Raw genomic sequence first — 16,905 nt, forward strand, 5'->3', positions numbered from 1 at the left:
GGCCACATGGAGAAAAATCACAGCACGATAACTTAAAAATAAAGACAACTTCAGATTGTTTTCTTTGTTTAAAAATAGAACAAGCACATTCTGAAATTGTACAAATCATGTTGTTTTTTTACAATTACCTGTTGCGGTTAATAGTATATATACTTTAATTGTTATTTATATTTTCTGAACAAATTATGTGATAATTTTCATGAATCAACTTATTGGTGTTAATTTTTAATCAAGACAAAAAAATTATATCAAAATCAAATTACAGTATGTTATTTATGTAGTTTGATAATTTTCCTCGACTTATGTACTCACATCATGTGGTTTATTTATTACATATGTAGCATAATCTACAAATAATTGCTATTGTGAAATCTAGTGGACACATTTGGAACAGCTGTTTCTTTCATTAAAACATTTCAGGTTAATTTCTATACTTAGCAAACTCATCCCATGGGCCGGATTAAATCTGTTCACGGGACCGATCCGGCCCTCGGGCCGTACGTTTGACACCACTGGTTTAATGTGACTGTTTGCAAACCTTACGCAGATGTCTTAACGGCGCTAACTTTCCAAAGTGTTCTAATCTCGATCTATTCCACCCTTTGTTGTCAACTAATGATAGCGATTTGGCAAAGGTTAGTTACCGTTGAAATGTACATCCCACCATAACAACATGACTGCAAATTGTTAGTTGCTTCTCTGGGACTGCTTTTGTGTATGAAGACGTGCTTTGGGATGTAACCATAAAAACATTTCATATCACGGTTATTATTATCGTGGTATTGTTTAATGTGCAGAAAAAGTACCCTTACACACTGAAATATTTTGACTGAGTTATCTTTTTCTTAAATAATCGAAACAAATACTGTTATAAAACCCACTATTTTACATGTTTGTGTTTCTTACGCTTCACTGATAATGTTTGTCTTCATATTATATCCTTTTTAATGGCTAAGCTTTTATTTTGTAGAATTTGTATTTGTTTAAAGGACTAGATGGTACAATCCCTGGGGACTCTGCATGGCAGGGGCATCCTCCTCCCTGAGCCAGGCTTGCACCTGACCGCTTTTATTTTGTAAATAGTAGTTTGTACATTAGCACTGTAAGATTTATTCAAATGAATGTACGTACCAAATAAAATCTATTATTGTTTTCTGGTGGGGAGAAGTTGCCTCCTACTCTGTTCAGCAGTCCTTGAACGCACCGTAAAAAAAACCTCTAGAGTATAGAACGAGCATTCTGTTTTAAGAGAGCACAGTTTGTAGGCTCGATGTGCACAATTGAATAGCTTAGTTTGGCAGACAGCAATGTCTTTGGATTGAGGTATGTCGTTTCTTAATGGGGAAAGACGTTAATGTCTCTTGATTTTATGTTAGCATTTAAGCTAGTCTGTGAGTTTACCAAAGAGCAATTATCAATGGCGTTTTTTTTTAAAATCATTTTCATTTAAAATGGCAATACTATACGTCGGGAGTTTTTCTTTAGTTATCATTAATATTTTTTATCGTTACATCCCTGGACACGCTCTGAGTGTGCACGTAACGGCAGTCTTAATCCTGGGACGACAAACATTTTTTATTCAATATAAATGGTATTTGTGCCAAAAATATTTTTTAACTACAAATGTTAACAGAATTTAGCTGGTGTTCTTAAACGTAAAAATTTAACTTACAGCAAATTGCAAACTGTCACTTTAAGATTTCTGTATGCAGCCATTAAGGTGAACACATTAAGGTTTAGCATGTCTCTTTTCTATTTAGAACAGTGCTTACAGCCTTGTGCAGGTGTGACCTGTTTGTGACAAGAAAAAAATGTATTGCAGTGAAAACAAAGCCTGAAACTAAACCGGTCGGTTATATTTGTTCTTCTCGCCCAGCACCGTCACTTAACCCAACTTACTTAAACCCTTTTTAGCGGCGATCGTTCACAGCACTCATCACAAAATCCTTACATTTTCAAGCAAATATCAGGCAAACTAGCTTAGTTGCAGCCCAACAAAAGAAAAGCAGTGCAAATCCTCTTAAAATAATGATCTCTGCAGTCAAAGAAAGTGACTGAAGGGTTTTTACACACTAGTGAAATATGAGATGTGCACTTCCTGTGTGTTCTAGATATGATTCATGTAAATAAAAATGTATGGTTGTTATAAAAACTGTGCTGGTTTCCTTTCTATTTCTTTGATTTAGCAGCTGGATCTGTCGGCTGCTAGCCGGGCATGAGGAGCGCTTGGGTCTTGTCTACAGGTAACAACAATTGTGGATGACTAAGTTCCAGCTGCACAGGTGGAAACATTGCTAGGTTGGAGTTAGCGCCTTCAAGGAAGATGGAGGTCAGCCATGATGCATGATGGGTGAACACGGTCGAGCCGTTCCTCAGCAAACACTGCGGTTGAGGAAGGCTGCTATGACAGCCTCGACAAAAAGTGGAAGCTGTGGAATCCGACTCTATTTCTGGACATGTGGAGTCCACGGAGGTGAGCAGTGAGCTCCAGAGATACACGATGGATGTCTTTGGGGTGGCCTGGACAGAATCTGGACTGTGAGGTCGGCTCACTCCAAGCACTTTGGTGTGACCGTTCAGACTCTCGTTGGTGGGAGTGCAACAGGGGAGGTGGTGGAGTGCGGCGGGAGCTTCTGTGGTGCGAAAGTGTGCCGGGGAGACGTTTGTGGGGCGTGGCAATAGAGTGTGGCCGCTTGGAAAGAGAGAGAGTTGGTGCAGCACGGTGCTGCTGGCAATGAGGCCAGCCACACTCGTCAGGTACAAAAATCCGAGCATACAGGAGACCTAAACAATTCAAAATAACAGTATTATTACAGTACTGCCGTATGATTCCTAAATTGCCCGCAACAAACGCGAATCATTCTGTGGAATGGAGCACTCTAACAAAGAATCGTTCTCTGTAAAGAATGGAAAGCTCTGGAACACTATAAACACATTTCTGCCAGGGAATCCTTTAATCGCCTTTATAATACGATGCGCATGTGATGAGGCGTTTAATCAAGTGAACTGCGTAACGCTACGAGTATTTGGTGCATATGTACCGTATTTTTCGGATTATAAATCGCTCCGGAGTATATGTCGCACTGGCCCAAAATGCATAATAAAAAGGAAAAAAACATATACCGGTATATATACGTCGCACTCGAGTATAAGTTGCATTTTTGGGCGAAATTTATTTGATAAAATCCAACACCAAGAATAGACATTTCAAAGGCAATTTAAAATAAATAAAGAATAGTGAACAACAGGCTGAATAAGTGTACGTTATATGACGCATAAATAACCAACTGAGAACGTGCCTGGTATGTTAACGTAACATATTATGGTAAGAGTCATTCAAATAACTATAACATATAGAACATGCTATACGTTTACCAAACAATCTGTCACTCCTAATCGCTAAATCCCATGAAATCTTCTTCCTCTGTGTCGCTTCTAAACAACTCTGCCAACTCCAAAGGTATGCGCCGCTTCCTCTTGCTGTTTTTTGCTGCATATTTCACTACGTCCAGCTTGTAATCTGCAGTATATGATTTCCTTTTCGGTGCCATTTTTGTTCAGCCCTTCTCAGTTTTTAAAAGTTACCGCCAATGTTGAAATGATCCATTTTTATAGCTACACAATGCACTTCTGCCATGATGCACAATGCACTTCTGCCATGACCCGCCCCCGCCGAATTTTTATTGGTTGACGTGTGTGTGACGATTGCTGACGTGTGTGTGACGATTGCTGACATTCGCCTCGTCTCTTACGGGAATGAGATAAATAATATTATTTGATATTTTACGGTAATGTGTTAATAATTTCACACATAAGTCGCTCCGGAGTATAAGTCGCACTCCCGGCCAAACTATGAAAAAACTGCGACTTATAATCCGGAAAATACGGTATTCATTTTTTTCTAATCAAGTACAACTGTAAAATAAGCCACCTTGGGGCCAAAGTTGCGGGTGCCAGCACTTTGACAAAGAAGGTGAGAAACAATATTGAAATTAAGAAAGAACTCGCAGCAAAGTACAAAGGTGATGTCCATGTGGCTCGCCTTCCTCTTCATAAATCGCCTGTCTTTGCCCACACGTTGTTTTCTGCATGTAAAACCATAATTATTCTTTATTAAATGTGTTTTGTTTTAATATCTTTGGGTGTTTGGAATAGTGATGGGTATTTACATTTTTACCGAACCAAATTTTTATAAAAACAAAGCATTTTTATTAGTGCTGTCAAACAGTGATATGTTCTCATCAGAATATTCACTGATTAATTGCAGTAAATTACCTGCATACATAAGTTAGATTAACTTTAAAGTACCAGTATAATGGAAAAACAAGTTGACCCTATCAGGGTTTCCACATCTAATTGAATGCCATTTTAATGAGACTTAAAAAAAAATTAATGGCCATGTCCTAACACATATGGTTGTCATGTATAGTCAACAGCTTACAATTGTTAGCATTTGACAATAAAAATGTTGAATATTTGAAAAGTTAACATTAACTGTTATTTTGTGAATTAGAATTGGATCGCAAGACTGTTTCATCTGAGAATTTGTTTTTATTTATTCATTTTTCTGTAGTAGCATCCAGAGTTCTGACTTTGTGCGCCGGCCAATAGCCAGTTCAAAAGTTCCGTCTGTCAATCATCACAAGTACCTTCAATCTAAATTGTCAAAGGCACTTAAGCCATCCAAACAAACATTCAATTCTGAATTAGTTGATCAATTTAATACACCTTAAGTAATTTTTTTTCATTTTTCCTTTTTAAAACATGCTGTAAAAATGCATATCCTTTGAACAAATGCCTTATAATAGCAACAAACTGGAGTATACATTTTATTTCTTTATCAGGACACAATTTAAAAAAATAGTTAAAAGAGAAGTTACCGTATTTTCCGCACTATTAGCCGCACCTAAAAACCACAAATTTACTCAAAAGCTGACAGTGCGGCTTATAACCCGGTGCGCTTTATATATGGATTAATATTAAGATTCATTTTCATAAAAGTTTCGGTCTCGCAACTACGGTAAACAGCCGCCATCTTTTTTCCCCGTAGAAGAGGAAGTGCTTCTTCTTCTACGCAAGCAACCGCCAAGGTAAGCACCCGCCCCCATAGAACAGGAAGCGCTTCTTCTTCTACTGTAAGCAACCACCCGCCCGCGTAGAAGAAGAAGAAGAAGCGCGCGGATATTACGTTTCATTTCCTTTGTGTGTTTACATCTGTAAAGACCACAAAATGGCTCCTACTAAGCGACAGGTTTCCGGTTCATGAAAAGACGCAATCTCTCCATCCGCACACGGACTACTATTTCACAGCAACTGCCTAAAGACTTTCAAGAAAAGCTGGCTACTTTCCGTGCATATTGTAAAAACAAGATAGCTGAAAAAAAGATCCGGCCAGAGAACATTATCAACATGGACGAGGTTCCACTGACTTTTGATATTCCTGTGAACCGCACTGTGGATACAACGGGAGCACGTACGGTGAATATTCGCACCACAGGGAATGAGAAGTCATCCTTCACTGTGGTTCTAGCTTGCCATGCTAATGGCCAGAAACTTCCACCCATGGTGATATTCAAAAGGAAGACCTTGCCAAAAGAGACCTTTCCAGCCGGCGTCATCATAAAAGCTAACTCGAAGGGATGGATGGATGAAGAAAAGATGAGCGAGTGGTTAAGGTAAGTTTACGCGAAGAGGCCGGGTGGCTTTTTTCACGCAGCTCCGTCCATGTTGATATACGACTCCATGCGCGCCCACATCACGCTGGTTTTTAATATATTATTAAAGTTTGACTGACCTATCTGACTGTTTTTTTGACATTCCTTTAGCGCAGTTAGATGCGGCTTATACCACGGGGCGGCTTATAGGTGGACAAAGTTTTGAAATATGCCGTTCATTGAAGGCGCGGCTTATAACCCAGGGCGGCTTATGGTGCGGAAAATACGGTAATATTTTTTTGATAATAAAAACATTAGTGTCCTCTAGGGATGATATTTGTAGGAAATATAGTTAATTCGCTGCCATGGAGGCCAGGATTAGTGACTTAGAAGTGGCTTTGCACTGTGACGGGACGTTAGCGAGAATTCTACATTGCGTTGAGGACGCATTCGTTTTTTGCCGCTCTCAAATTTTCAGACACAACTAGAATGTGTCATCAACATACATTATCACGATATGACGACAGTATAAAAAGCTCTACAGTCAGCCATGTTTATATCATTGATAAATGATAACCCTAGTACCCGCCAATCCCAAATACCACATGAGCCCCAGGCAGAAGTAACCGTCACATGACTCCCTGGTCCTCAATCTGTCACTCACCTTGGTAAAGTGCTGGTAGATTGCTGTAAGTGCTTGGCTCCATGTTGATTGCTCAAGTAACACACATAGGTCAGTGTAGGTAAACCAGCCTCGCTTCATGCCCTGACGCTCTGCAATGCTGAGAACAAAAACAAAACACTTTTTACACACGACATTTCTTTGCAAAGTCTGCATTTTGAAAACGTTAGAGAACCACACACCTGGTCTCTAGTTGGCTCAGGGCATCAAAGAAGTCTTTTGACTCTGTAAAGAGACTCCACTCCTGCAAGAGTTCACACAATGATTGGAACACAGAACAAGAAGGAGCACGTAACACGTACACAAACTTACAATGGCGTTCAGGAAATTCATCTCCAGCTTGTTAACCGTATTAACGTCCAGTTTCCCAGCTGTTCCCCACTCGTCATTGAAAACCTCTTCTTCCTCCCCTTCGTCATACAAATACTTGCTGGCAACCATCTAATCAAAAATAAGAGAAATGTGCATTTGTCAAAACAACATCAAGAAACGTCCGACAGCTCAAATGGCCTGTGAGCCGGGAATATGCTGGACACATTTAAGTGACATGTATAGGATGACATCTGAGCCCCAGACACATACCATGGAGATCAGGAAGAGGTCAGAAGAGGAAATCTTTTGCAGGTATTCAGGGTTTCTGTGACGGAGCCTTTCGATGTAAACCAGAGCCAGCATCATGGCACATGGTGAAATGCAAGCCTCCCTGCAGCAGATAAAAGACAGCGTTGCTTTCCGTGCTAAATCTAGTTGCTGCATCCACAGTACAGTTGTGCAGTATAGATCTTTTTTGCACCAGAAACCGGTGTAATGCTGGCATTATTTTCATGGACCAGATTTCCACGTGTGGCTGATAAATACAGCAAAATTAAGTAAATGAAAAATACAACTTACACCGTTGTATTTTGGCCATTTAATCCAATATCCAATATGAAAAATAAAAAGCCCTCCAAAGACTTTTGGTTTATTTTAAATCATTTTCGCTAGCTTGTGGGCTTTTTTTTGGGCTAACTTATCAGATGCATTATACGTTATGCATCATCATCAAGGACAAGAGCATAGATATACGATACAACTACATACAATTGCCATTAGTTCCAATTAGGGCTGGGCGATATGGCCTTTTTTTAATATCTCGATATTTTTAGGCCATATCGCGATACACGATATATATCTCGATATTTTGCCTTAGTCTTGAATGAACACTTGATGCATATAATCACAGCAGTATGATGATTCTATGTGTCTACATTAAAACATTCTTCTTCATACTGCATTAATATATGCTCATTTTAAACTTTCATGCAGAGAGGGAAATCACAACTAAGTCAATTGACCAAAACTGTATTTATTAATTAAACAGTTATTAAGCAGTGGCACAAACATTCATGTCAATTCAAAACAGAAAGTGCAAGATTGTCAGAGACATTTTAAAACAAGCTATTAGTGCACTTTTTTGCAGGATGTCACTAAGATGACAAATCAAAACAACACTAAATTAAAGTGCACATTTTGTACAGAACGCCACTACAATAGTTTAAAACAAATAAAGTGCACTTTTGTGCATGATGTCACACAAGATATTTCAATAACTGTCAAATAAAAATGAGCTGCATAATAGGAAATCAAATAGTGTACGTCTTTCGTTATGTGGTAGGTTCCGGCGGACGTTATCTCCTTATGTCGTTTTTTTTTTCATACGGTGTTGATGTGGAAATGGTTGCCTCTGCATTTTGTTGGTGTGGCACCGACCGGAGATGTTGACATGCGGAGTAAGCACTCTTCATTCTCTAGCAGGTGACTTTTCAAATGATGCTACAAATTAGCAGTAATGCTACTTTTTGTAGCAACGCTTTTGCTCCACGCTTGACAAATGACGGTTGTCTGTTCAACATATTCCCAATTGACACCAAACCACCGCCAGACTGTTTTTCTTGGGAATTAATTCTTCCTTCATTTGTTACCAGATTCGCACCTTCTTTCTCTCGTATTACCACTCGCACCACAGCTAACTTTAGCCATGCTGCTACCTCTCTGCTCCGTGAAGGCGTATACGTATTTGACGTATGTAAGAAGGTGCGCTTGTTTATGTGTCTGTGAGAAGGAGAGACTAGAAAGAGTGAGAAGCGCCTGTAGTGTAATGCCTGCAGCTAAAAGCAACTGCGTGAGAATGTATACTCGAATATCATGATATAGTCATTTTCTATATTGCACAGAGACAAACTTGCGATATATCGAGTATATCGATATATCGCCTAGCCCTAGTTCCAATGGATTTGTATTCTAAAAGTTATGTTATTTAATGTTTCTGTGTGGCCCGGTAGCAAATGCGTCACAGATCGGTACCCTGAACGATGTGAATTGTGTAGGATCGTTCCATTTAAAAACATGTATATCGTCCCTGAATCGTAGCGGCAACCACAAATTCTGAATCGAACCGAATTGTTACACCCCTACAATATGGATTTTAGGCGATGTAGCCCATTCCTGACCCACAGTATGCGATGCCTACCTGGCAACATGCGCAGCATACTTCTTGTGTAGTTTCCGTATTGGGCTCGGGGCATTTTTCTGGAAGATTTCAACAGCTATATCTGAAGAAGACAGGGCACATCGCTCACATTGCTCAACACAGGCACGACCAAAACGTTCATATCATGTGACAACACTTGCACTCACCCGTCACTGGGGAGGAGAGAACTTCAAGGGACACATCTTGATCCAGGCCATAATACAGTCGCTTTCTTACTCGCTCAGACAACTTCTGGTGTCCAGGAAGAAACTGTAAACACAACCCACTTATTACAAGGAGTACACTTTGAATGTTTGTTGCTCCTAAGCGCTACATTGTGGATTTTATAAAGTGAACTGGCCTCACAATTTGTCCTGAGATTAAAGTGATTGCAGAAGATACTTACAAATTAAACAGCTTTATCAGATTATGCTAGCTCAGTGTTTTTCAACCTTTCTGAGCCAGGCACATTATTTTCATAGAAAAAATTCTGAGGCCCACCATCAGCAGACAACATAACAAAAATGAAACTCAGTAGCCGATATTGACGATAAAAAGTTGTTCTTGCAATTGTTGGATATAAATTCAAACAATAACCAACCATGCATCACTTTTGCTCTTGTCTCAAAGTAGGTGTACAGTCACGACCTGTCACATCACGCCATGACTTATTTTGAGTTTTTTGGTGTTTTCCTGTGTGTAGTGTTTTAGTTCTTGTCTTGCGCTCCTATTTTGGTGGCTTTTCCTCTTTTATTGGTATTTTCCTGTAGCAGTTTCTTGTCTTCCTTGAATGCTATTCCCCGCACCTGCTTTGTTTTCGCAATCAAGACTGTTTAAGTTGTGCGGACGCAATCCTTCTTTGTGGGGACATTGTTGATTGTCATGTCATGTACGGATGCACTTTGTGGACGCCGTCTGCTCCACACACTGTAAGTCTTTGCTGTCGTCCAGCATTCTGTTTTTGTTTACTTTGCAGCCAGTTCAGTTTTAGTTTTGTTTTATTCGATGCCTTTTCTTAGCGGCACTCGCCTTTTGTTTATTTTTGGTTTAAGTGTTAGATACCTTTTTACCTACACGCTGCCTCCCGCATATTGTGATCACGACAAACCATGTTCCCGACATCTACAAAGCAATTAGCTACCTGCTGCCACCGACTGATATGGAAGAGTATTACAAGGTTACTCTGCCGAGCTCTAGACAGCACAGACACTCAACAACGGCACATTTGCGGATTATAATTACTGGTTTGCAAATAATTTTTTAACCCAATTAGGTGAAATTACATAATCTCCCAAGGCACATAGTGTGCCATGGCACAGTGGTTGTGTGGATTTTATGGAACACGACCGACACCATGGGTTGTTGCTTAGCTGCACTTTACTGATAATACACAGAATACAATTGTTGTCAATAACTTTCTGCCATCGCTGAGCCCCTAACCCGTTATCGTAGACAAAAGGGCAGTTGGAAGGCGTGACTGGTGTCACAGTAATTATTGCAGTAGGAGGGACAATGAGACAATGGTTCCACATAGACAAAACATCGAAAAACAATCAGGTATTTACATGTAACTTACCATATTTTCCGCACTATAAGGCACACCTAAAAACCTCCAATTTTGTCAAAAGCTGACAGTGCGCCTTATAATCCGGTGCACCTTATATATGGACCAATATTGAGCCTCCAACAGGTAAAAGTTTCAATCAATCAATCAATCAATCGCAACTACGGTAAGCAGCCGCCGACTTAATCTTCCCCTGTCTTAATTTTCCCCCGTAGAAGAAGAAGAAGCGCACGGTGCATGCTGGGATATATGACTGCGCGAGGTGTGCCGTTTCATTTCTATTTGTTTATGTAAAGACCCCAAAATGGCTCCTATTAAGAGACACGCTTTTGACGCAGAGTTTAGACTTAAGACGATCAGGAATAGAGCAGCAGCGAGAGAATTTAACATTGTCACTGAACTGCTAGACAACAGCAGCGACACTGACTCGATTAATGACGACTTCGACGAGACGGAGCCGGGCATGTTGGATGCCGTATTCACCCAACTGTTTAATTCGGACACTGAAGAAAAAGAATTCGAGGGATTCGTGGATGAGGAATAACTTCATAACGTGAGCTTTACATGTTTATTTTGTGTGTTTTGTTGTGTGACATTAACGTTTGAGCAACGTTGAGTTATTGATATATTGTTATCGCTCTGCACTATTTCGAGTGTTACTATATTGTGATTGCACTAACATTTGATTTACCTTAACAGTATCACTGTTTTTTACATGTTTATTGAATCAGGGAAAAGTTCCCCTCCACTGTGTGATATAAATGTTGCACTACATGTTATACCTTGCTGTTGTTAAAAGATAAACAAAACACCACGTCTCTGACTTTACCTCGGGGAAAATAATAAAACAGCTGTTTATTCATTTTGGGAGTGAACAAAGTTGTCAGAACGCTGGTTTGTAATCTATTAATAAAGTTTGACTGACCTATCTGACTGTTTTGTTGACATTCCCTTTAGCGCAGCTCCATCTAAAGGATGCATAACGTAACCCCAGCCTCTACTGTAGCGTCTATTCTATGCGCCTTATAATGCGGTGCGCCTTATATATGAACAAAGTTTTAAAATATGCCATTCATTGAAGGTGCGCCTTATAATCCGGTGCACCTTACAGTGCGGAAAATATGGTACACATTTAGTGTAATTATAACATTAATAAAACATTATAGATGGCGACTTGTCCAGGGTGTACCCCGCCTTCCGCCCGATTGTAGCTGAGATAGGCTCCAGCGCCCCCCGCGACCCCGAAGGGAATAAGCGGTAGAAAATGGATGAATGGAAAATACATTATTTACAAGACATAATTGACCCTGTTACACTAGCTCACCTGCTCAGTGGCCTTGTGGTTAGAGATACCGCCCTGAGATCGGTAAGTCGTGAGTTCAAACCCCGGTCGAGTCATACCAAAGACTATAAAAATGGGACCCATTACCTCCCTGCTTAGCACTCAGCATCAAGGGTTGGAATTGGGGCTTAAATCACCAACATGATTACCGAGCGCGACCACCGCTGCTGCTCACTGCTCACCTCCCAGGGGGTGGAACAAGGGGATGGGTCAAATGCAGAGGGTAATTTCACCACACCTAGTGTGTGTGACTATCAGTGGTACTTTTAATTAATGAATTACCACAGTCAGCGACTGTGTAGACTAACTTTGTTAGCACTTGTTCTAAAGAACGCATACTTTATTTTAGGTTCAAGCCTTAAACTCAAATTCCAGATCTAATTTGTCAAACATGTAAATCACCTTATACTGTGCGGTAACCTTGTTAGTTAGTTAACAAAGTGAGAAAGGACGCAAAGGGAAGACACTGGCAGTGGTTTAGCATGCTAACATACTAGCATGCTAACAGCGAGCTACATTTAACATGGCGCCTTGAGTTAGCTTAGCTTCCGTAGTTGGCGGGTTAGCACAACAACGTACCGTGAACTCGTGGAAGTCCGAAAACTGAATAGCTGTATCGTTGAATAAAGAGTTGAAATCCATGTCCAAGTTAGTAACGGTTCCACATTAGTCCGGCTGATGTTGAAAAGACGACTGTTTGGCCTGGACACCTTCGCTGCCGCTTGCAACACACCCTCAAACAGTAGTGACGTCACAAACGTCCTACTGTTCGCATCGACTGGCCGACAGGGGGCGCTCTACGTCACCTTATTTTTTATTAATGATTTTTTTTCACCTTTAGAAATTGCGTCAAAGCATTGCTAAAACTAAACGTATGCGCTCGACATTATTTAGATTTTTTTTTTAGCAACATTGGGAGAACTGCAGTAACTTAATTTTACTCTACTAAAAACATTGTTTCCTGTAAAATGTCCTACATTTGGGGTAAAAATTTAAAAAAATATCAAGAAATATGTAAAAAGCCATGTTATTTGTTCTTGCTTTAATTAATCCCTAGTACGTCGCCCTTATTCTATTTAATGTTTTTTATTTTATTTTATATTTATTAATACAAAAAAAAATGTTCAGCAACATTGGGAGAACTGCAGTAATTTAATTTTACTCCAATAAAAACCATTCGGCCAGTAACATTTCCTATATGAGGAAAAATTATAGAGTCATTAAAATGTTTAAAAAAGCAATGTGTTTTTTTCTTGCTTTAATTTATCCATTATATGTCACCCTTATTTCTTTTATATTTTTTTAATTAGTTTATATTTTTTCCACTTTTAGAATTTGCATCAAGTCATTACTAAAAATAAACATATGAGCTGGACAATATATGGAATTTGAGCAACATTGGGATAACTGCTTAATTTAAATTTACTCCAATAAAAACGTTTTTGCCAGTAAAATTTCCTATATTCATCAAATTCCTCGTATGTCGCCCTTATTCTATTTAATATTTTTTATTTTATTTTATATTTATTATTACAAAAAAAATGTTTACTTTTAGAATTTGCGCCAAATAATTAAATAAGAATAAATATATGAGCTGGACATTATTTGGAATTTTTTAGCAACATTGGGAGAACTGCAGTAATTTAATTTTACTCCAATAAAAACCATTCGGCCAGTAACATTTCCTATATGAGGAAAAATTATAGAATCATTAAAATGTTTAAAAAAGCAATGTGTTTTTTTCTTGCTTTAATTTATCCATTGTATGTCACCCTCATTTGGTTTATATTTTTTAAATTAGTTTATATTTTTTTCCACTTTTAGAATTTGCATCAAGTCATTACTAAAAATAAACATATGAGCTGGACAATATATGGAATTTGAGCAACATTGGGATAACTGCTTAATTTAAATTTACTCCAATAAAAACGTTTTTGCCAGTAACATTTCCTATATTCATCAAATTCCTCGTAAGTCACCCTTATTTTATTTATTATTTGTTTTATTTTATCAATATGTAATTTTTTCACTGTTAGAATTTGCATCAAGGCATTGTTAAAAATAAATATATGAGCTGAACATTATTTTGATTTTTTTGGCAACATTGAGAGATTTGCAGAAACTTAATTTTATTACAATAAAAAATGTTGCCAGTAAAATTTCTTATATTCAGGGAAAAACTATAAAATAGCCATCAAAGACAAATGTGATTAGCGACTTGTATTTTTTTCATGCTTTAATTTATCCGTCATTCGTCACCCTTATTTTATTTATTTTAATAATACATTTTTAAATCTTTTTTTTTCCACATTTAGAATTTGCGTCAAGTCATTACTAAAAATAAACACATGAGCTGGACATTATTTGGAATGAGCAACATTGGGTGAATTTGGGTATCGTAATTTTACTCCCAAAAAAACATTTTTCCCTGGTAAAATTTCCTATATGAGGGGAAAAATTATAAAAAAAATAGTCATCAAAGAAAAGTTTAAAAAGCAATATGTGTCTTTTTCTTGCTTTAATGTATCCCTCATATGTCACCCTTATTTTATTTAAATATATTTTTTTTTTTCACTTTTCGAATTTGCGTCTCGTTGCTGAAAATAAACATATGAGCTGGACAATATTTTAGAATTTGAGCAACATTGGGAGAACTGCTGTAACTTAAATTTACTTCAATACAACTTTTTGCCAGTAAAATTAACTGTATTTGAGGAAAAATTATAAAAAGAGCCTTTAAAGAAAAATGTACAAAGCTACGTTTTTTTCTTCCTCCTTGCTTTACTTTGTCCCTCGTATGTCACCCTTATTTATTATTATTTTTATTCTATTAATACATAATACTTTCACTTTTAGACTTTGCGTCAAGGCATTGCTAAAAATAAACATAAACTGGACATTATTTGGATTTTTTTTTTAGCAATATTGGGAGAACTGTGGAAACTTAATTTTACTCCAATAAAAACCCCTTTTGCCAGTAAAATGTCCTATATGAGGGGAAAATTGATAATATATTAAAAAAAAATGCAAAAAGAGACGTTTTTTGTCTTGCTTTAAATGTATCCCTCACACATATTTTATTTTCTAATGATTCATCTTTACTTCTAACAAGAGGTAATGTTGCTACTACGTGGTGGCTTTTTAATAAAAATGTAACGATTTACCCAGAAGTCAGAAGACATTAAAACAATGTTGAGAACTGGTTGAATTAAGTCCTGACGTTGAGCAACTCAAACGTAACGTTGAAACATGCTTTTTGACGTCGATTTGACCTTTGAATTGTGGTCATTTCTCAACCAACAACGTGGGTCCAACGTTGGACATCAATGTTGTCACAATTTACAAATACAACTATTTTGCAACGTTGTTTCAAAGTCAGTTTTAAAGAACATCTATGTATAATCAACGTTAAATCAATGTCTTGTTGCCTGCTGGGTGAGACAAAACGCTTCTGTCATTAGTGAGAAGCTTTCACTCCGTCTTGTATAAAAAGCTCACACACCTATGTGTCACAAAATATGGCTTTATTAAGTAGGTACATGTCTGGAAAAAGATACATTCAAGGACTGACAACCAAGCGATTGTAAAACATATATAAAAAATATTCTCCACTTTACCATGGATATTTTTTCTTTCTAGAAAAAAAAAAGATTGAATCCCAACAAAGGGAACACTAAATACATATAGTTAATAGTAAACACAATTTTAAATAAATAAAAAAAATAACCCCGACATCAAGCTGACATATCTCAAATAAATATCAGTATAAAACGGGGTCTAGTCACAATAACCAAAAGAACATTCAATGGTCATGGTACGGGCTGGGTGATATGGCAAAAAATTATAATTGTTTTTCATTAGATCATCAGATCTTGATTAATATTAAAACATTTTATTTAGTTTTGAACCAGACAGTTTGAAAGTATCTGTACTAAAACTATAGAGATTAGCTCTGAATTGTTATAAAGTAGATAGCAAATTAAATATGAAAAAGCACAATAACATATCAAACGCTTTAAGTTGACATGCATTCAAATAAAAGAAAGCACCAGTTATTATTTCAACACTGGTGGCCAAACTATAGTGTCAGAAAATGTACCAACTAAGGTGTTAAAGATGGTCGCGTCCATTAACAGCCAACTTGCTCGCATTAGCAATAGCAGGAGTTGCAGTGTTTTTTTTTTTTTTGGATGACAAGTAGTCATCAAAATTTGCACAAAAAGAAAAAACATATCACCTTTTACACGCTTTGAGGTCGGAGTGACAGGTGTCCCGGAGACAGACAGAGAGCAGGGTGGTGGGTGCTGGCTTCCCGGCTAGAGTAAACATTTATCCCCCCCGGACAAACGCTCCTTATCCTAACGTTGACAGCATTTCAGTCACATTAAGTCAATTTCCGCATTTAAAAGTCAATTCTGTTGTTCATTCCGCTGCCCTATAACCTCCCCAGCCCTATTCATGGTGGCCTGATGGAGAAGATGGCGGCTGCAGTTTCTCAGATTGGGAGTCTTTGGCCTCTGTCTCGGATGAGGAATCCAAGTCCTGGGCCTGCTGTTGATTTGTCCACATGTCCGCATAAAGGCCTCCCTTGTGCAGCAGCTCCTCGTGTCTTCAACAGAAAGAAGGTGCTTTTACTGCTAAGTCACAGAGGATGCTTCTATCACTGAAAATACAGAACTCACCGTCCTCGCTCAGCAATCCGACCCTCACGGATGACCAAAATCTGGTCTGCTCCAATGATTGTGGACAACCTATGAACAGTGTTTGTTATCTACAATATGAAGGTTAATCTGTGTCTTTATTTCTAAAGCTTTTTTTTCCACACCAACATTTTTTGCGTTTAATTTTTGTGAACAGAATTTTTTAACACATTTTTTAACTTTTTGTTTTTAAAAATTCAGTTTGTCAAAATTAGAGATGTCCGATAATGGCTTTTTTGCCGATATCCGATATTCCGATATTGTCCAACTCTTATTTACCGATTCCGATATCAACCGATACCGATATATACAGTCGTGTAATTAACATATTATTTTGCCTAATTTTGTTGTGATGCCCCGCTGGATGCATTAAACAATGTAACTTTACCATGAATTGATTAACGTGGACCCCGACTTAAACAAGTTGAAAAACTTACTCGGGTGTTACCATTTA

General features: G+C 38.0%; 2 protein-coding genes across 3 annotated transcripts in view; both read right to left on the minus strand.

Moving 5' to 3' along the window:
* Window positions 1-110: 110 nt before the first annotated feature.
* Window positions 111-12,508, minus strand: cnppd1 (cyclin Pas1/PHO80 domain containing 1). Its single transcript, XM_061985117.1, has 8 exons — window positions 12,331-12,508; window positions 9,013-9,115; window positions 8,846-8,927; window positions 6,919-7,039; window positions 6,649-6,777; window positions 6,519-6,580; window positions 6,319-6,436; window positions 111-2,784 (listed from the first exon to the last, which is right to left on the minus strand). The coding sequence occupies exons 1-8, from the start codon at window positions 12,391-12,393 to the stop codon at window positions 2,206-2,208; spliced, it is 1,257 nt and encodes a 418-aa protein (XP_061841101.1). The 5' UTR covers window positions 12,394-12,508; the 3' UTR covers window positions 111-2,205.
* Window positions 12,509-15,258: 2,750 nt separating this feature from the next.
* Window positions 15,259-16,905, minus strand: part of abcb6a (ATP binding cassette subfamily B member 6 (LAN blood group) a) — a 25,028-nt gene continuing 23,381 nt past the window's right edge. For both annotated transcript variants that reach the window (XM_061985102.2, XM_061985101.2), the window contains exons 18-19: window positions 16,434-16,502; window positions 15,259-16,360 (exon numbers count right to left, since the gene is read on the minus strand). In XM_061985102.2, coding sequence (XP_061841086.1) covers window positions 16,204-16,360; window positions 16,434-16,502 — 226 coding nt within the window. In that variant the 3' untranslated portion in view covers window positions 15,259-16,203. The remainder of the gene's footprint in view (window positions 16,361-16,433; window positions 16,503-16,905) is intronic.

This window comes from Nerophis lumbriciformis, linkage group LG23 (assembly GCF_033978685.3).
Source record: "Nerophis lumbriciformis linkage group LG23, RoL_Nlum_v2.1, whole genome shotgun sequence".
In the NCBI taxonomy this organism is placed as follows: domain Eukaryota; kingdom Metazoa; phylum Chordata; class Actinopteri; order Syngnathiformes; family Syngnathidae; genus Nerophis; species Nerophis lumbriciformis.

Excerpts from the sequence above, each read along its gene's own strand:
- cnppd1 (XM_061985117.1), bottom strand. The coding sequence starts at position 12,393 with ATGGATTTCAACTCTTTATTCAACGATACAGCTATTCAGTTTTCGGAC. Across the intron at positions 7,040-8,845 it reads TATGCTGCGCATGTTGCCAG|GGAGGCTTGCATTTCACCAT; the intron begins GTAGGCATCGCA and ends TATCTGCTGCAG. Across the intron at positions 6,778-6,918 it reads ACCTCTTCCTGATCTCCATG|ATGGTTGCCAGCAAGTATTT; the intron begins GTATGTGTCTGG and ends ATTTTTGATTAG.